Source organism: Parus major, chromosome 1A (genome assembly GCF_001522545.3).
Source record: "Parus major isolate Abel chromosome 1A, Parus_major1.1, whole genome shotgun sequence".
In the NCBI taxonomy this organism is placed as follows: Eukaryota; Metazoa; Chordata; class Aves; order Passeriformes; family Paridae; genus Parus; species Parus major.
Window position 1 is genome coordinate 60,422,930 of NC_031773.1, and position 20,338 is coordinate 60,443,267.

Here is a 20,338-nt window from a genome sequence, read left to right on the forward strand (position 1 = left end):
TGTGCAATTGGTTGCATGGTGCATAAGCGAGGCAATCAAGAAACAGAATCCCTGTGCCAGAAGCATCTTCAACTGCTTCACTGTGCCTCTTAAGGGCTTCTTTTTGCTCTAAATAGAAGTGAGTTTGGATTTTTTCATGCACAAGAGCTTTGTGGACTAGACCCAAATGTGCTGAAAAGTTTGGTGAGTGTTTTAGTGATGGCTGACTGTCACCTGAAACTACTTTATTTCCGCAGAAACATATATAAGCCAGTAATTGCATATTAGCAAAACTAACTCAGCCATTCAGTTATTATTCTGGAAATTCCATTGCTGTAAAAACATCTATTATTGTATTCCCCATTGCTGAGAGAGTACTCATAAAACCAGCTGTCATTTATTTCTGTTGCAAGAAATTGAGAGCTGAGGTGGTTGTTAAAGAGCGAATTAGGGGAAATGACATGAACTTCCCTTGGCAATATATTCACAAAGATACTATTTCAGGAGTTTTGAGCTTGCTCTGGAGCACACTCTTGCCATGGAGCAAGGTGGTGCTTCATCTGCTGGAAGTGTTGACAATACGCTCCTTGAACTTTTCCTGACTCATAAATATGTTATCCCATAAGCAGCTTGTCTAGCAAGAGTGCATCTATGAGATGAGCTGAGTAAGAGACTTGTGGGTTTGTCATCTTCCTTCCTGTTCTGTGGCATCCTCAGCTCTGATATTTACCTCTCATTGAAGCCAGTTCCATACATAAGTTACTAGAAATTTTTATTATCTGCATGTAAAACACTACTATCTGAATATCTGTATCCATCAAACACTTGAGCAGTTTGATCCACTTGAATTGCATAGGAAGTGGATTTGATGCTATTCAGGACTTCCAAGGGCCAGGTGTGTGTAAGTTTGAGCAGATATGTGTCCACACCAAATCATTAAGTGTGTGCTGGTAGCTAAGGTTGTGATGGCTAGATATTCTTTGACACAGCTTGAAATTCCTGCTGCTATTATTTGGTGTTTTGTTGATTTGAGCAGGTTGGTCATATCAGTTGAAGGTGTATTCTGCTGCAGAAGGGATCAGAGAATCACAGAATGGTTTGGGTTAGAAGGGACCTTAAAGATAATCTTGTTCTTCTCCCTGGCAAAGAGAAGGCTTTGGGGTGACCTCGTTGTGGTCTTGCAGTGTCTGAAGGGAGCCCACGGGAAAGATGGAGAGAGACTCTTGACAGGGGCCTGGAGTGACAGGACAAGGAGCAATGGCTTCACACTGACAGTGAAGAAGTTTAGATTGAATATTAGGAAGAAATTCTTCTCCGTGAGGGTGCTGAGGCCCTGGCACAGGTTTCCCAGCTGTGGCTGCGGCATCCCTGTCAGTGTTCCAGGCCAGCTTGGATGGGGCTCTGAGCAACGTGGGCTAGTGGAAGGTGTTCCTGTCAATGGCAGGGGTTGGAACTGGCTGATCTTTAAGGTCCCTTCCTACACAAACCATTCTGTGATTCTGTACTCTGCCAAGTCTCTGCAGAGGGGTTCAGAGCAGCACCATGACGTAGCCTGTGTATCCAGATGAGAGTGGCCCCCTGCTCCTTGCCTATCTCAAGCATTAAAACAGGCCTATCTTGGTAATTTGTGCTTCTCCTACAGCTCTGGTTGGAAGCAACAGAAATCATAGGACCAAAGAGCAAAAGGTCTAGAAGCCCTCAGGATTGTTTTACTGCTGGTATTTACTATTGATAATGATTTTGTGGCAACCACCTCTAAACTATGCTGGAGATAGACAGATTTTTCATTAATTAAAATATTTTTTAATCTCTGATAGAGCTGTCTGAGCTCTCACACACTCCACATAACTGAGTTCCTTATTACTGTGCCTGTCATTAATGTCTCTGCAATGCCCTTTTTTCTTGCCAAATCACTGAATGAAATACCCAATTCACTTTGGCATTCAGACCTCCCCTAATACTATTTCAGTGAAGGAGCAATATTGGGGGTTATTTTTCCACTGATTTCTTGCTGAAAGTTAAAGCCCTGAGGCTTTTATGTGTGGTCCCTGCAGAGCTGCCCTCACAGTTGTGCTGACATTCATCAAAGGACACCCATTCCTGGAGTGTAAAAGCACCATGCTACTGATGACATCTCTCCATCTGCCAGCCATGCTGGTGAGCATCTGCAACAGCACCACTGGGAATACTTCAGACACAGGGAAGGTTTAAAAAAAATAAAATATGTTTCATGGTATTAAAAAAAAATAAAAAAAATCCAGTTTATGTGAACAATGAAATAGTTTGCCCAAATAAAACTTGTGGAAATTCACTGAAGGTGAATTATTTTTCACCAGGGTAAAAAATACTGGATGGCAAAGTTTTGTGTCTGTAATTCTGAGTCTTATGCATCAATATAAATAGCTCAACAAACATTATTTAAACTACCAGATAGATATAATAAAATATAGTCCCGTCTACATGTGACAGATAGAAAGGACTGGTCTGATTTATCACTTCCATTGATTCACACGGATAAATCACTGAACCTTTTTAAGGACTGGGGCACCAAAAATATAGAAATGAAACCTGCTGGTTCATGAGCAATTAGAAAACTTCAAGAAAAGATCTTAATAGGAAGCTCTGCAAAAAAACCACAAAACAACAAAAACAAAAACAAACCCAAAAATCCCACAAAAAATGTGTATAAAGCTGACTATGACTGCCAACTTCACTATCATTGTAAAGTTCACTACAGTTGTCTCCCTGACCCTGGGTCAGCAAAAAACCCCAATGTGAGACCAAAAGTCGGTTAAAGCCTCTTCTAAACTGGATTGCCCTTCTAATCCCCTGACCCCCAAAATTCAAAACCTTCATCCTAAATCACCTTACCCAAAAATATTTATTTAAATTCTTTCATGTTTTCCATAAATCTGAGAAACACAGTAGCTGTCCAGCAGCATCAGCACGTGATGTGTTTCAGTGAAAAGCTCCCAGCACATGATATGCCTAATTCCTAAAGCTGCTTTGAAAAGCTAATCTTTGGTGCTTTGCCCTTCATAAAGGTTTGTCATGGATCTAGTGACAGACACAATGCAATGGTATGAGAAATGGTGCTACCCTCTATTTTATTTGGAGTCTGCTAATAATCTGTGCCCGCTGCATCCACACCCCAGGTGACCCAGGGTGACCAAGCTGAACCCCATCACTTGGCTTCGGGCTGTTTCTTGGAGGTCCCTGGTCCTGGGGGTCCGGGGTCCTGGTTCTGCATTTGTACCCCCATATGGGACTGAATCACTGCAGCTCTCTGCAGTTTCCCTTGTTGCAGTTGCTGGGATCACTTGGTAACACTTTCACACCCTCCAAATATTTTCCTGTCTCATGGAAAAGGGTAGATGTGACTCCCCTGGGGACACAGGCTGGATATGAGGGGTTCACTCCAGCTGAGTTTTCCCTGCCTTCTGTGCCTGAGTGTGAGTGAGTGAGGAGTGAGTGAGTGAGTGAGTGAGTGAGTAGTGATTGAGTAATGATTGAGTGAGTGAGTGAGAGTGAGTAGTGAGTGAGTAGTGAGTGAGGAGTGAGTGAGTGAGAGTGAGTAGTGATTGAGTAATGATTGAGTGAGTGAGAGTAGTGAGTGAGTAGTGAGTGAGTGAGAGTGAGTGAGTAGTGAGTGAGTGAGTGAGAGTGAGTGAGTAGTGAGTGAGGAGTGAGTGAGTAGTGAGTGAGTAGTGAGTGAGTGAGAGTGAGTAAGAGTGAGTGAGAGTGAATGAGTAGTGAGTGAGGAGTGAGAGTGAGTGAGTAGTAAGTGAGTGAGGAGTGAGTGAGTAGTGAGTGAGTGAGGAGTGAGTGAGTGAGTGAGTGAGTGAGTGAGTGAGTGAGTGAGTGAGTGAGGAGTGAGTGAGGAGGGAGTGAGGAGTGAGTGAGGAGTGAGTGAGGAGTGAGTGAGTGAGTAGTGAGTAGTGAGTGAGTGAGTGAGTGAATGAGTGTTCCCACAGTTCTCTTCCCCCTCATTTGGTGCTCTGGACCTATTGTGAGCACACGAATGGCTTGCTGAGAGCCCCTTGTGCTGGTGTGAAGGAGTTCTCCAAACCGACTGCTTTCCAGCCCTAATCCCTCGTCTTTTACTATGGGTAAAGCTGTCGTGGCGCGTCCTGAAGAAACCTGCAGAAGAAATGCTGGCCCGGTTCTCACTTAGCCGGGCTCCCGAGCGTGGCACTAAAGGTCAATGCTTCACTCCTGTGGAACCCCAGCCCTCTTCTGCATTCGTTTCCCTCTTCTTTCCAGTCCTCTAATGTGATAGACCGTGTGGGGAGAGGCAAGAGAGGGCGGGGGAGGAGTGTGTGATGTAACCTCTGACTCCGGTGAAGTTCCGCGACAGCCCCGCGGTGCCTGCGGCTCACCGTGGGGTTTTGGTGCCGCCGCTGGGAGACTGAAGAGGAGGCATGAAGATCCACCAGGGCTGCGGGAGACCTAGCCTGTGACTCACCTCCCTTGTGGAGAGGAAAGCTGAGCCCAGGCTGCAGCTCCTTGTCTTGCCGGCTCTACCTGCGCCGCGACCGGCTGGGGACACCTCTGGAGAAAGGGATGTTCGGAGGCAGCTGCGCTGCTGCGGTGAGTCTGCTCCTCCTTCCTGGCTTTTCCCGACGGTTTGGGGGGACAAGGAAGGGAAGCGGAGCGAGCTGGAATGCGTGTGGATTTTTGGGGGGACAAGGAAGGGAAGCGGAGCGAGCTGGAATGCGTGTGGATTTTTGGGGGGACAAGGAAGGGAAGCGGAGCGAGCTGGAATGCGTGTGGATTTTTGGGGGCATATAACCGTGTGGAATCCCTGCTGGATTGACTCTGAGCCAGTTGATAATCACCGACTAATCTGGGTGCTGGCAGAGTCCAGCCGGATTACAAGGGCATGTGGCTGTGTGTTAAGATGGGTGTGACACCTCCCAGGGGTCTCGGGTTTTGTGTCAGAGGGTCACCCCAAAAAAGGGGTCGACTGCAAAGATCAACCACAGGAGAGAAATTTTGGGGTGTCTGTCACTGACACGATGTGGGGCGTGGATGTCACAGTCTGTGAGGAGGAGTCAGAGGAGAAAACGTGCTTTTCTTAATGCCAGCAGGAGATGAAACTGGGAGGAAGCTGGTCCTGTATATCTGCTAATGGATCAGGTAGCTGTTGAAACTAACTGCAGAAAAGTGTTTTCTAGGAGAACTTCCGAGAGCCATTGAAAACATCTCCTTGCTAAAGGAAAGAAGAGGAAGATCATCATAATATGTATGAGTATTCTACTTTATCTACTATGTTCCAGAATCTATACAAGATAAAGTTAATGTATAAACTGGGGCCTCAGAAAGCCAAATAACACCTCTGGAGCTGTGCTGAATGAATCCCTAGCTGCCTTCCAGCACTGGGAATATCCAGTAATACCTGCAGAAGGATGCAGTTATGAAACCTGGTGTGTGTCCTCACGTGAATGTTGTGCACACACTGCTTTAGGAAAAAATGCCACATGACTGATTTCCCAATGGTACTGGCAGTTCCCTCCTGGCTCTGGCAGATCACATGCAGCTGCTCAGAGCTTTTTTTTTTATTTTTTTTAGAAGTGAAACCTCCATCAAATATCAAAATCTGGAAATTGAATAAGTTATTTAAATTTATAAATAAATAAAACCTGGAAGTTAAATAGCTAATCATTGCAAGGGGCGGGGGGGTGGGATGTTCTCTTTCGTTCTTTTTTAAAGGGACCTTTAATCCTGATCTAAAAGTTAAATTTTTAGAAAGCTAACTATTGCATTTTCATTAGCTGTAGTCCTGAGCCTTTGTGTAAGGAGCCTCCTTACTCTAGACTCGGCTGAGTTAATTTCTTTCCAGAACGTGGGATGGCTTCAACTTGGCAGAAAACTCAGGAATTCTACAACTGGATTCTTGAAAGTGGAGGTAGGTAGAGATGCTGTCTAAAATGGGAATTTCTGCATAAATAGAGGGATCATGAAAACCAAACCTAGGAGGAATGCAATCATTATACTTGCCCACATTTTCCTCAGTAGGTAGATTTCCACTTTTCCTTCTCCATGATCACAAGCTTCCCTTAAGTCTTGAAACATATCTCATTGACCCTCCAGTTGGATCACAGTAAGGAATGAAGGGATGGGGAATTTCCCAGTGGGTTCTGACAAGAAAAGCAATAAATGCTTGGGATTGCCTGTTAAGTCTGGAGTACTAATGGAAATTATTTTTTTAAATGCATATTGATGTGTCATGGGAAAGCTTAGTTGACCAAAGAGTTAATACTTTGGGGTTTAAATTCATTGTGATGCCAGTAAAACCTGTTATCAAATGAAATATTGACAGTATCCACTCCTCAGTGCTTGAAATTTGATACCTTGCCATGAGGAGACATCAGATCTTCAGTAGTTCAGAGGTTCAGTTTTGTCCCAAAGGGCTCTATTTTATCTCTGGATGTAAAGAAAAGCCACAAAATGCCATGAAGGTAGACCAGCAGGCCTGCATGATGGCTTTGGCAGGAGGAGGATGTGGGGTATAATGCTCAGATTGTAGATGTTTCAGGACTTGAATTTTACAAGAGTGTAAATTGAGATTCAGGACTTCTGACAAACTAAATTCAGAAATGGAATATCAAAGAGCTCCTGACACAGCCATCATAAAGAACTGTGAGGTTTAGAAGGGATGGGGATTAACAGAGTTGTCCAGACTGGTATGGTATTTATAAAAAAATGAGGGAGTTTGGCAGAGTGGTGATCACACTGGGAACAGGAAAGGAAAGCATGAATAGCACCTGGGGACATTTTTGCTGATATAACATATCCTGGGTGATAGCAGGATTAGGAGGATGAGGTGGCATGACAGAAGATCTGTTGAGCTTCCCTTTGCTGTAGGACCAAAGAGCTGTTTCAGCAGGGGTGTTTTGGCATTTCCCAGTGAATTCATGCTTCTGAAGAGAGTCCACTCTATGTGCAGGTATAAAAATGAAGAAGTGGAGAATTTCAGATGTCCTAAGGATTTTAAGGAAGTAACACCAGTGATTGAAACACTTCTATTATTTAGCTGTAAAGATTTATGCTCCTGAGGAGCCACTGTTGCTTTGGCTGCTCCTGCGCCACCCTGCTCAATGTCTGGGATCACTCCTTTTGCCCAGAGAGGGCTCCAGCTCATTCCAGGAAAGATCTGCCTTCCACTACTGCAGTCCATCCCCCAAAATTGGGCTAAAACCTCTGTGCTAAAGCCTTTTGGCAAAGTCACAGCAGAAGGACTGGGGTGCATCTCTGTAAAGACACAGAGACACCATTTTCTTTCTCCAGCAAGCACACTGAAGGGAGTAATGAAATACAATTAAATATATGGTGCCAGCTGTGGCTGTGTGTTTTGCTTCCCAGATCCAAGGACAGACCCGTGGCCACTGGTGTACTCCCCACTTCCTGTCACCCTGATCTTCACCTCCTACCTCTTCATGGTGGCACTGGGGCCGTCCTATATGTGGCAGCGGCAGCGGCTGGAGCTGCGGGCTCTGCTGCTCACCTACAACCTGGCCATGGTGGCATTATCCAGCTACATGTTCTACGAGGTGAGGAGGCAGGATTGGCTCCTAGGTAAGCACATGAGAAGGGTTTGAATTCCAGAGCCTCCAGATTCCAGGGTTTGAACAGCTTTTGCTGAAGGGAGTGGGAGCTGGCTTGGACATGTCCATGTTTTACCACAAGAGGAGCAGTGTTGTCTTGCTGTACTTGATTTCCTCAATTTCTCAATCCTCTGGCCATTCATGAAATTAACACGGGACTCCCCTCATCCTGAATGAATGATTTGCAAGTTGAGATCTCCCCATTAGGCACAGAGTGTGTGGAGGATGTGGAATGGCCTCATTTCATCTTGAGTTTGGCTGGTGATGGATCCATCTCTGAGGATGAGAACCACTGGTCTAGTGGAAGGTGTTCCTACCCAAGGCAGGGGGTTGGGACTAGATGATATTTAAGGTCTCTTCCAACCCCTTAACATTCTGTGATTTTCCAAAGTTGGCAGTTCTCTCCAGGAGTGCCAAGCACTCTATGTATTCCTGCTGCTGAGAGTGTAAAGAACATTTTTTTCCTGCTTGTTCTTTCCACAAGCCTGTCCCACCTAGTTTATGTAGACCACAGAAAATATTCACGGGAACAAAGCCAAAATAGGTTTCAAAAACACTCTGATGCCAACAAATTTGCTGTTTTACTTTGTATCACAAGCATTACATTCATACAAATTGCCTTTTCTTTTTTTTTTTTTAACAAATTCTGCTCCATCTGAGGACAGGCGTGAAAATTGCTTTTCTGTGCTTGGTTATTCAGTTATACTAATTACTTGGTCCAATTTTTGGCTTTCCAATGAACAGGCAAATTCAACCAAAACAGAACAGAACAGCCTGGGATCTTTGCGAAGGAGAACAGTGTCTTCTCACAGAGCCTCAGAAGCTTAGAATTCACTATTACTGCTGAAATAGTTGTGAGCCCTCCAGCCATTACACAAAGAGTTACAAATCTTCCCAGGCCAAATTTACTTTTTAGGACTCCAAACAGAGTGTGAAGTACTTTGTTTAAGGTTTTTACTATTCGTTCATGGATTTTCTGGCAGTAGCTATAAGACTGAAACCCTACTACCTTAGCATTAAAATGTCCTTCTTTTTTAGATCAGATTGATTTTTATTTGCTTTTGATTTGTTTCAGTTTCTGGTTACTTCAGTTTTGGCCAACTACAGCTACCTGTGCCAGCCAGTGGATTACAGCCGGAGTGAGCTGGGAATGAGGGTACAGTTCTGGAGAAAGCTTGCCTTAGGCCCTTTCCTCCCGTAGTTATGCAAATTCTTTTGCTCATAAATAGCAATTTGCATGGCTAAGAAGGCTTTGACCCCAGCTTGTTGTTGCCTGTAAATCTATTCCACTAAATTGTCTGCTTCAACAGTTCTTGCATTTTGGTTTAGCTCTCTAAAATTAATCATCTCAGTCAACCCAGCCATCTGAGTTTGCTCTTTGATCACTGCAAAGAGGGTGATCTTACCAGCTGAAGTATCAATATTGCAAATTACCTTTGAAATAGATGTGATTCTTCACATGGATTGTAAGGATTCTGGGCGATTGCTTCCAACAAGAAAACTGATTTTTATATCCTCTGCCTTGCATGACAAAAATCTTACTCAACACTTCTTTTAGTGGAGGGGCTTAGCTAAAACTGTTTTTCGGTTATCACCAGGGGTTGTGTCCCACTAGCATCAGCTTTCCAAAAATGCTGCATGAGTTTTTTCTCTTTGAATTTGGAGTTACAGTACCTTGCTTTGAACAGATGTAAGCCTCATATTATCTTTTCAGTTTTTCAGAGTCTTGGCATCTAGACAAAACAAAACAAAACAAAACAAAACACAAAAAAAGACAAAACAACAAAACAAAAAACCGAAAAGAACCTCTTAATTTTCCCCCTTTCTGGAGACCCCGGGCAGGCAGGGATACAGCATGGTTGAAAATGTGTCGATTTTGGGTAAAGCTCTCACCGCTGTGTCTTGTGCTGCCCAGCAGATGGCAAGAGTGTGTTGGTGGTTCTTCCTCTCCAAAATCATCGAGCTGCTGGATACGGTAAGGAGGGCTCGGCTCCTCAGCGGGACCGGGGCTGGAAACATATACTTCCTTGTCAGAAAGGGGCAGCGTGCCAGAGCTGATGTCCTGGGTTGATCCTGTGTTGGTTCGCTGCCTGTCTCCATTCCTTGGCTGCACACACTCCCTCCTCAGCATCCTAACTGAGGCTGGGCACTGTGCTACAGGAGGGGCTTTAACCCTGGATGCTGCCAGGTGGGCCACCAAAATTTTATCAGCTGGTGCCACACAGGTTCTGCTATTGCCTGGCTGGCTGATTAACAGTGGGGCAAAAAAGGAGCTGCAAGTGGACAAGTTCTGGCGTCTCTGCTGCCATGGATTATCCCAGAGCTGTGTGCTAAAGGTTTATGTCCTGGGGAAATTGAAAGTCCACCTCTTTATGGCTTGTCTTCAGGTCTCCTTCTGCAATGTAAATGAACTAAGTGGCCTCTGCTTGGCCAGCAGAAAAAGCTATGTCCTAGCCTGAAGCTTCACAGCTCCTTGGGGTGTAAGTTTGCAACCCACTGAAATGTGAATAAACGTGGATTCTTCGTAGGCCTATTGCCAGGGGTTTGGCCAATTCCCTCTCTGTTTGCATCAGCAACAAAACCAGCTTTTTGCCAGTCCTGAGTGCCTGAAAAGTAGATTCACTTTTTGTTATGTGTGTATGTATGTACATGGTGAAATGTAGTGACATGACATGTATTCATCTGGCAAAACCATTCTCTTTACTAATGCAAATTCCACAAAGGTTTGGCCATTCAATACAGTGGTTTTTTTGTGGATTATTGTCTGGTAGCAGTAAATATACAACCTGTGTCCTGAAAAGGAGCAAACACAAGCAGCTGTGAATTGTATGGAAGCTCAGTCAGAGTCTCAGATCCTCTTTGGACTTTGGGCCTTGAATCCAGACATAAAAATATTTGGGGCTTTGTGGAAGAAATTCTATCTTCCAGTTCCCCCTATAAGTTCTATTGCATTTCACCTATTTTTTTCAACATCAGAGGAAATGGGTGTGGGAGATTCAGACTCATCATTAGCTATTTGTATAACTTTTTTCTGTGAAATTTTTGTCTAAACACATCAGTTCAAAGTTTTCCTTTGCCTGGTTTCTTTCAGGTTTTCTTAATTCTGCGCAAGAAACAAGAGCAGGTGACTTTTCTGCACGTGTACCATCATGGCTCTATGCTCTTCAACTGGTGGTCAGGGGTCAAATACGTGCCTGGAGGACAAGGTATGCTTGTAAGAGACAACCTGGTGTTTCTCATGGTTTTTTTTGGCTCTGGAGATAGCATTAACAGTGCAGATGGGCTGAGTGGCAGGTAGGAAGTTCACCTCCTTCCAAAGGTGAGAAAATCATGTGCATTTTAGATGATCCCATCTGCTCAGCTCTTGGGGCTATTTAGGCTGCCATGTTCACTGCCTTACCCAGAATGAGAGTGTGCCATCAGAGTGGGTCCAAACAGACAAAAATAACATCCTACAGGTCTGTGTATATCTCCTCCCAGAGCAGTGCTCCCTCACTCCCCTACCAGAGGCCCTGGGGCAGCAGCCCAGGTTTTGGCTCTGTTTCCTGTTCTGGCTGTGCCCATTTTTGGGCTGTATCCAGAATGCTGCCCTGTTTTACTCAACAGAAAAGGAAGCATCTGGGCACTACTCTCAGTAGGCCCTATTCAAAATGCTAGGGAATTCTTTTTTGGGAAGTCATTTTGGCTATACAGCCTTGACACCAGAATGGCTTAGGTCAGATGATCATGTCCCTTCTCTGCCTTTGAAGCTCTTCTCTGTCTCTGAACACTTGGTATTTGATGGGTATATTGTGGATGCCACAACCCTGGCAGTGTTCAGTGCCAGATTGGATGGGGCTTTGGGCAATTCTAGTGGGAGATGTGCTCTGGGGGCTGGAGCTAATGGCCTCTAAGGTCCCTTCCAACCCAACCCATCCGATGATTCTGGATGCTGAAGGAAGGGAGAAGCTGGTGTGCTTCCACAGCAGAGCCCGGGTGGAATGTTCATGCACGGGGTGGATGTGATCTATTTTTGAAGCATCATCATAGTGACTGTGAGACCTTCATAGAGCTAGCCTGGAATGGGTCATGTGCCTCGTTCACCCTCACTTCTTCCCTCCTCAGCCTTCTTTATTGGGATGCTGAACTCCTTTGTCCACATCTTCATGTATGGCTACTACACTCTGGCCGGCCTGGGACCACGGATGCACAGGCACCTGTGGTGGAAGCGTTACTTGACCATCCTGCAGCTGGTAATTAGCTCCAGGTGTTCTTCCCTGCCCACCCACGGGTGTGATGGCCCCTGTTGTCTGTCACCTCACTGCCTCAATCTCTGTTTGCTGCCCATGGAGAGCAGCATGTCCCCAAGTGCCCTCAGGTGCCACTCTGAGACCTGACACCATGGGTGACCTGCTCCAAATGCTGCTTTCACAGGACTGTTGGAGGTCTTCAGTGACCATATCAAACCAATTATCCACAGCTTCACAATGGGAAGGGAAGAGAAAAATTGGCAATTGGATTCTTCCTTTTTATGTTGTATAAGGAGCACTGAAAACAGAGCTTGATATGAAGAGGTGGGGGCTGCGGTTCAGGGAAACTTTGGATTCTCAATAGGGCAGCAGACTGGGGAGCCTTGATTCAGTTCCTTCAGAAAGGAAGAGGGTCTCTAAGTGCATGCAAACAGGCAGGTTCAAAAGAAATATGTGAATTTTTCTCTAGAAAATCCCCCTGGATTTTCTTTCTCTCATCTCTGATGAAGTTATAAATCTGGAAAACCCTGTGTTTTTCAAAGATACAGCATAGATGCAATGGTCCAGACAAGAACAATAGTTGTAGGAGAGTTTTTTTCACTAAAAAAGAGGCTTTGCAAGCCAAAAGTATGCAGTTACAAGGGAAGAGAAAGAGGATATGTTTAAAATAGTGGTGTAGTGGAGGCTGATCCAGAATTCTAACTTAGCTTGCATGGCAAAGAAGAACAAGAAAGCATTGCATGAAATAAAAATGTATTTGTAATGCGAATTATAGCACAGGAAAAAAAAAATAAATTAATAGCTTTTTGGTAGGTAGAACTCATTGCTTCAGACTATTGAGACAGGTGACCTAGTAAAATACAAAAAAAAATAAATTAATGTTTAAATGAATAAAGGTAGTATCTGGAGTTCCTCTCTGCAAGCTAAAACACAAATGAAAATAATTATGGGTATACTAACCTGATTACCACTGGGGAAGAGGATTCTCTCCCCTTCCGTTTCCAGATTCCAACATCTCAGTTACTGCACTGTGGCAGAGAAATGGGCCAAGGGCAGGAGAGGCTGGATTGGTTAAACCTTCAGGTTTGATGGACATCTTTCCTGGTAAGAAAACATTGCTGGGCTTGAGAGGCAGGTTCCCAGGGATGTCAGCAGGGGCAAACAGGTGATCCTCTGGGTTGAGGACACTGCTAGGATGTTGTGACAGCTGTGATGGTGTCAATGTCCAGCTGGGGTGTATCTCATGTGGGATCCTTAATCTGGCTGCTTCTTTTTTCCACCTCTTCCAGTGCCAGCTGGTAGCCATTGCTGCTCATTCTTCCTACAACCTCTTCACAGAGTGCCCATTCCCTGATGGCTTCAACACCGCAGTCTTCGTCTACATCCTCAGCCTCCTAGCTCTCTTCCTACACTTCTACTATTGGACCTACATTAGGCGAAAGCGGGAAAAGCTGATTTAAAGGAAATCAAAGAAGACAGACAGCACAGACTGATGAACGTGCATGTTCTCTGCTGCTTGTGATGTGGTCTCAGGAAGAAAATGTATCTTGTGAGTGTGTGTCTTACCTTCAAATATCCCAGTTTAGGGAGAAGAAAGGAATGATGTAAACTCAGGGATTAAGGAGCTGAGGAGCACACTTAATTAAGATGAGGCCAAGCTAAAACAAGTAGTCACCAGCATAGCAGGCTTTGGGACATTTGCCAGATAAGGTCTTTTTCCCTTTCATCTTTAGCTCAGTGTCCCAGGTCCAGCAGCCAGCTACAACTCCCTGCCTCATTTCCTAGGCTGTAGAGGGTTTCTTTGCATCCACAAAAGTATCTCAGCTTGGTGTTGTAGATCAGGCAGGGTCATGTGCCTCCAGCCTGGAAATCAATGTCCAGGTAGTAGCAACAGCCAGAAATCCACAGGGACTGCAGGATGCGCTCTGCTGTACACTGCATCCCACCCTGCCCTGCTAAGGGAGATCCTGCTAGGCCTGAGGTGGTCCTGGTGGTTTAACTTAATATAATTATAAGCAGAAAGGAAACTGGACATTAGGTTGTCTGGCTGGACAGGTGTCTTCACTGTCCTGAAGCTAAAGACGGCATTATTAGCACTTTAATCCTAATAAGAAACTGGTGTAGTAAGAGTCACCATGTCCCATTTTCTGGAATGCTTATTTCTTTTTGGTTGCTCTCATATCAATAGAGTATTTTAATGCCTGAAGATACTTGGTATTGGTCCTTATAGATACCATAATTGAACTAGAAAGAATAGATTGATATTCCCTATTCATAACTTTTTTTATCCAATTTGTTATTCTTTTTAATACTGTTATTTTTAAATTTTGCTTCTTGTCAAACACAAGGAGTTGAACAACACCATAAGCAACCACTTCCACTACCTAATTGTATAAGAATTAATACAAAATGTATAAAATAAATTCACTGAGTAGTGCAAAGCTGCATAGCTCCATTGATTTTAAGAGATCACTAATTTGGCTTCTATTTTTTTTCTCCTAAATCAATTACAGCTAGAATCTGGCACTTATATTCATCTGCAGACTGTTAAATACTGTTAGAGTTTTGATGTGGTAGTGCTTTGAAAGCCCTAATTAAACTACAAAGTGGTGATTATTGATTGAATCCTGCTCAGTTGATTAAAACAGGTATTACAGAGTAGTGGTATTTTGTGAAATACAGAGGTGTTGGAGGAGAGGGTTGGAATTAGTGAAATGGTGCATTGCTGTTGCCAAGGCAAATCCAGCTGAAATATAAAGAAGTCCAACTCCACTGGGAATGTCCAGAGGACTAGAGCTAGCCTGAACCTAGCAAATGGATGTACGCCAAAAGTCCTGTGTGCCCTACACCAATCTGGCGTCAAGTGGCTACAAAAAATAAATTCAACTTGCTCCTCACTGCTCTGTGTTCATACCCCAAATGTTTCCTTCAGCCCCTCCACACACATAGAAGATAAAACAGCATTCTGCCATTCCTCACCCTCCTCCCCTTCACACACAGCCAGCCACAAGGGACTTGTTCACATTGTCACAAGGACCCATCACAAATATCCTTCCATTGATTTGAGCAGTCTCTCTTCTGATTGTCATTGGTGAGTATGAAAATCACTGCATCTGTGCTAGTTGGTTTTCTTCCTGCCAAATATTTTTCCATGCTAATTAATAAGTAAATAGTGACACTTTTGCATACTGGAGTTTAATGGAATTCTACTTTTGACAGAATTTTAAGTAGCAAATCCCTGGGTGGATCCTTCATCCCTCCCTTTGTTTGGAAAGGCAGGAAAATGGGATCTGCTGTGTATCTAACATATTCATGTGGAGGGTTTCCTCTGGGGGCTCTCCAGAGCTGAAGACTCCATGCAAGTAAGCTGTTTCATTATTCCTGTCCACTTAATGATTCATTTATGGCCCTCTCCTGCTTAAACCCATCAGTACATTTGGCCCTCTAGTTTCATGGTTGAACATTTCCTGCAGTTGGCTAAATTATCTGCGCTCACAAAACAAACTAATGCTCTTTTTCCTATACATGAGTAAGTTTCAGCCTCAGTTTCCCCTCACTTTAATGTTTTCAGAATATAGTAACTAAGTTCAGTCATAGTTTTATACCAGAATAAGCATCATGTATTTTGATTTTCCTTGATTCATGACTTCTTAAAAATTAGAAATCAGCACAAAATCTGAATGAGACTACTTAATGCTTTTCTACTCTTAAAATATATGAATTTGTAAACATGCCATTTAGCTATAAAAGGCATATAAAAGGAATTTCCTATAAAAAGGCAGTCTATGGAGTTTGTGTCTGTGTGTGACAGAGCAATGGATTCTGGAGTGTCACTGGCCACTTTGTTACATAGGTGGTAACAAAACATGAAAGTACAAATCTGACGCCTGACACCTTAATCAGACACCACTGTCACCATTTATTCTAGACATGAAACCTTTGATTTATTCCTGTTCCTCTTCCTCACAGCCTGAGGGAGTGGCCTGATCTTGAATGAGTAAGAGCTTTTTGTTGATATGACTTTGATGGCATAGGATGAAAATGAAGTATTTTCAGTTGACTGACAGGAGGGCTTAAGTTTGCCCAGTAATACCACGCCTTCCGTACAGGAACAGACACTGGCATGGAACACAGCTGTTACAGAAGCACTGATGCAAGCAAAATTCACTTGTGAGGGCATTTGCACTGGCAGTGAAGAAAAAACTGCAGTGGTATAGCAGGTTGCTGCTTCAGATTGCACTTGTTTGTGAGAGAAAACATCCTCCTGTATTAAAATTTTATCTCTATATTAAAATATATATAATATATATATGTATATAATAAAATACATCTGTCATATTATATATATTTAATAGAATATAATATATATATTTTTATATATTTATATTTACTTAGATAAAAATATACCAGTAGGAAAACCCACCTGGGCCATCCTGTTGTGACAAAAAAGCTGAGAGCACAGTTATGTGCTCATGGAATTTAACAGAAAATGAAGGCACCAAGTTGGATTTCCCCTCTAAGATCAAGTCCCTGGAATTAAAGGTTACACCACAGCAAAGCACTGGAAGTCAAAAGGGGCAGGAAATTATAAATTGCAAGCTTGGATGGCTCATGCTGTCTGGTGGAGTCCCAAGATATGGGGATGAACTGAAAATATCCTGTTGCAGCTGGGTTTGTGAAAACCCTCTGGGTCAAATGCTGGTTCTACCAATATCAGTGACAAAGGCTGCAAATTCCTCTGGAAGGAGACTGGCACAGCTGTGTGGAAAACAACACGCTCAGCTCCAAAGCTATGTTTGCTGGGAGCAGGCTGGAGTGTTACTCAATCTTAAGAGATGACTTTTGAGGGCATGGTGGTGTGTAAGTCCCCCCCTTAAAAAATGTGGGTTGTGAGACGTTTGTAGAGCAGTTTACACGAACAAGATGTAAAGCATAGTGTAAGTAGGCTGCTGAAATGAATAAGCTTGATATCTGTTAGTGCTCAGCATCTTTCCTGCTGTTCCAGTCAATTTAAATTATGGATGTTCTGATCAAATTGCTTTTGAATTAACCAGACCATTTACTCAATGCTTACTTTCTCTCTGAAGATAAATGAGAGGGATTCTCATTTTAATCAAAACAAAATGCAGAAAAGAAAATCAATTACTATTTAATGTTTTTTCCATCCCTGTGTAATGGAAAGTTTCCAGAGGAACTTGGGCTTAAAACTGCAAAGCAATATAAAATACAGGGACGTGGTTTTAGCTACTGAGTTTTTTATACACTATTAGAAAATAAGGCTGTTTGTTGGTTTTTTTAAAAAGGTGAAAGATTTACTCTAAACAATTAAGCTAAAGCAGAATATTGTAGATTGCTTCACCCCCCAAAAAAAAATCTCTTGATGCAGATGTAAACCATCTAGAAGCCAAACATTTAAAAAGATCAGCCAGCCCTATACATAGAACAGTGTGAATGTGCTGAATTCATTAATGAATGGCTTTGTGGATTATGGCTTGATAGATGGAGTGCTCCATCCAGATGTTTACTGTGATTTGTCAATGGCCTTGTACTTAATCCTCCTGGACAGGAAATACGAATCTTTTCTCCAGGGTCTCCCCTGGGGACTGTGGCAGTGCCTCTCTCTGGCCTGAATCATCTCAACACGGGATCAGGCTGCTGAGGAATTAACCAAGTGGGGGAGGCACAGATTTGCCTTTAACCCTTTTGGTTTCCCCTCAGCTTCAGATGATATCCTCACCATCTGCCACAATCTCGCTATTATTTAGTCAACACACAGGGAAGGGAAAAAGGAGTCACCCGTGTCACCCTGGCACACAAAATGTGCCAAGAGAAACAGTGAATAAGTGTGTTTGGGTGCGGGTAGGCTAATGCAGCCCCTGCAGACTGTCCCCACTGCTCATTTCTCAGCATGGGGGACCTCCCCATGGAATGGGTCCTTCATCTCACTGTGGGACACTGAAGGACAGCTCACAGCAGCCACACCTGCTATGGAACGCCACAGTGGGAACTGGAGGAGCAGAGGGAGCTGCAATGAATGCTAGGTTTTGTTGTGGATGTGCTGGAGTGTAAAGGGCTGACTTCTGGCTAAATCACAAGTACGTGGACAAACAAATTCTTTTCAGGGAGTGCCTGGTTAAAGCATTAGTAGAACATCTCAGCACTGTTCTTCCCTAGTCTGCATGTCATCCGTACTCTCCAGTACCTTGGCTTTCTGCTGCTTTTCAAAAGAGTGTTCAGGGTCTTTACACTGAGGTGAAAAAATGAAGGCTATTAAATAAAAATTATCCATTAAAATTCCCTGCTTGGAGTAGATCTTCCTTCCCCTTTAACATCATCCACTTTCTCTTGTCCCTTTTCTCTGCTCTTCTTTTGCGTCCACACATACAGACACTGTGATAGACTCTCAGACCTTTTAAAGGTGTAAAGAAAGTAGCTACAAGTTATTCAAACACTATACAAGCAGCTGCATTTTTCTGATCTATCAATTACTAATGTACATTTTCTCCCTAGGGGTTTCTGCAAGGCTTTCATCCAGGTGAATTTGGGCAAGTCTTTCTTTGCACTAGCATTATCCCATCTGGCTTCAAATTCAGGATGTGAACACTGAAACTTGATACTTGGGCTAGAAACCTGAACTGGAACTTAAATCCTGCATGGTCCCTCCCAGGCATTCCCTGCTATTGATGAAGGAATGGCAGAATGGATACAACCATATGAGAGGCAGCAAGTTACTCCTCCTCTGAACACTTAATTTTGCTCTGTGTTGTGCTCGCTATCACATTTAAATATAATAAATACATAGTTATTCCTGAGGCAATATTTGGAGGGAGAATGCCTTGCAGGAGTTGAGAGAATTGGAAAACCAAAATAGTTTTTGAGTGTGCAAGCCCTTCTCTGGTTGTAATCCCTGACATGTATTGGTAGCAGATCAGCCGCTTCTTGCTGGGGTGCACAGGTCTATCTGTGGTGTGTCTGTATTTATTACGGGTTTTGCTAGTCCCAAAGGATGTTATCCTATGTTTTGCCGGTTTGATATGTTATCTCACTAAATAACTGTAAATCAAAGGACCGTTATTTTCAAAGAAGAACTTATCTTCAATGTTATTTTGCTTCTAGAAATTACTTGTGTGAGTAAAGCTGTCCTTTAAGTAAAGGTGGCATGGTGGCAAAACAGGTTGGAATTTCTCAGTTCTCAGTGCTCAGTTTTTGGAGATAAAATGCAAGCCACCACTTACCAAAACTGTTTAATACAATCATGGTTTTCTATTTTGGCACTGCTTTTAATATCATTGTTCATATTTCATACACAGAGGTAATGTTTTAAATTAAGGGAAAGCCACTAGTCACAATGAATCTAAATGGAGTGTTTGATGGAGCTATGTGTAGTAACATAAGGATTTCGGAAAAAATCTCACTGTGATGCCAACTGGAAGGCAAAATGGTCACACTCAATTTTGTTAGAAAACCAGAAACTCCACAAGACTGGAGTGGTGCATATATACCTACACGTTCTGTACATATATAGTGTATTTCCCTGCAGACCTTGAATAGAATGAATGAGTTTGTGGGTTGAATATAGAAAGTAAGATTTTGGCATCAATTGTATTACAGAACTGTAATTGAAGTCATTGTGTAAAGCTGCTCGCTTCTCTCTAAATAAAAGGTACATCTACTGAAATATTTTAGCCTTGGATGTGGGTTTAAGAATGCATCAATGGAAAGTGTTTGAAAATGTTAACACGAAAGCCACATGGCAGAAATGTTATTTGCTGGCTTGGGAAGCACCTTTTGGAGCAGCACTAATTCAGCGAGAAACTCGAGGGAGCAGGAGCCGGGAGAGCAAACGCAAAGCAGAAAAAAATAATACCCAATCCCTTCCTTTGTTCTTATTCCACTGGGGAATGGGGAGGGGGGAACACACACGCCAAGAGGCTGCAGGAGTCCCTGGGGATTTCAGTTCTGATTTTCATTAGAGGTGACTGGGGGTTTGCAGCCAGAAGCGCTCGCTGCGAGCAAACCCACGCGCGGGGGCCGCTCCGTAATCCCCCGGCTTGGCGGGGGCGAGGGCTGCGGAGCGGAGAGCGCCGTGCCGCGGTCCCCCGGTCCGGAGGGCATCCCCAGCCCCCTGCCCGGGCGCAGGTACTCCCGCACCTCCGGAGCGGTGCCTCCGCCGCGCATCCCTCGCCAGGGCACCTGTGGGCATCTCCATGGCCGGGTCCCCTGCCCGAGCGCGTCCGCCTCTCGGCTCGGAGCCCCTCGGCGGGGCGGGGCGGGGCGGGGCGCGGGGGGATGTGGCATCCCGGCTCCCCAGGGGATGCTGCCGCTGCCTGCGCGGGGGCGCAGAGCAGGAGGAATCCTCTTTGACGTCAAGCGACCATAATATAATGATCGCTCGTTCATATCCGGGTCCCCGGGCGGCTCCCCCGGGCCGCGCTCGGCCGCGCTCGGCGGCTCAGTGAGGGGAGGCGGGTCGGGCAGGGCAGGGCAGGACAGGGCAGGGTAGGGTAGGGCAGGGCAGGGCAG

The 20,338-nt window shown here is 44.1% G+C and overlaps 1 protein-coding gene across 10 annotated transcripts; it reads left to right on the top strand.

Moving 5' to 3' along the window:
• Positions 1 to 3,879: 3,879 nt before the first annotated feature.
• LOC107205111 (elongation of very long chain fatty acids protein 4-like) lies at positions 3,880 to 19,493 on the top strand. Of its 10 annotated transcripts, none has more exons than XR_004497577.1 (9): positions 3,880 to 5,224; positions 5,822 to 5,887; positions 7,345 to 7,532; positions 8,662 to 8,742; positions 9,502 to 9,561; positions 10,678 to 10,792; positions 11,691 to 11,818; positions 13,105 to 15,177; positions 18,326 to 19,493. XR_004497577.1 is itself a non-coding variant. In XM_015629292.2 (9 exons), exons 3-9 carry the CDS (start codon positions 5,830 to 5,832, stop codon positions 13,273 to 13,275), a joined length of 801 nt encoding a protein of 266 aa, XP_015484778.1. In that variant the 5' UTR covers positions 3,880 to 4,569; positions 5,157 to 5,224; positions 5,822 to 5,829; the 3' UTR covers positions 13,276 to 14,440. The 10 variants fall into 10 exon arrangements, 6 of the variants coding, with proteins under 6 accessions (XP_015484778.1, XP_033370539.1, XP_033370541.1 ...); XR_004497580.1 differs by having other exon boundaries at positions 13,105 to 13,364; XR_004497578.1 differs by lacking the exon at positions 18,326 to 19,493 and having other exon boundaries at positions 13,105 to 13,364; positions 14,816 to 16,145.
• The last annotated feature ends 845 nt before the right edge of the window (positions 19,494 to 20,338 follow it).

Excerpts from the sequence above, each read along its gene's own strand:
- LOC107205111 (XM_015629292.2), top strand. The coding sequence starts at position 5,830 with ATGGCTTCAACTTGGCAGAAAACTCAGGAATTCTACAACTGGATTCTT. Across the intron at positions 8,743-9,501 it reads GGAGTGAGCTGGGAATGAGG|CAGATGGCAAGAGTGTGTTG; the intron begins GTACAGTTCTGG and ends TGTGCTGCCCAG. Across the intron at positions 11,819-13,104 it reads ACTTGACCATCCTGCAGCTG|TGCCAGCTGGTAGCCATTGC; the intron begins GTAATTAGCTCC and ends CACCTCTTCCAG.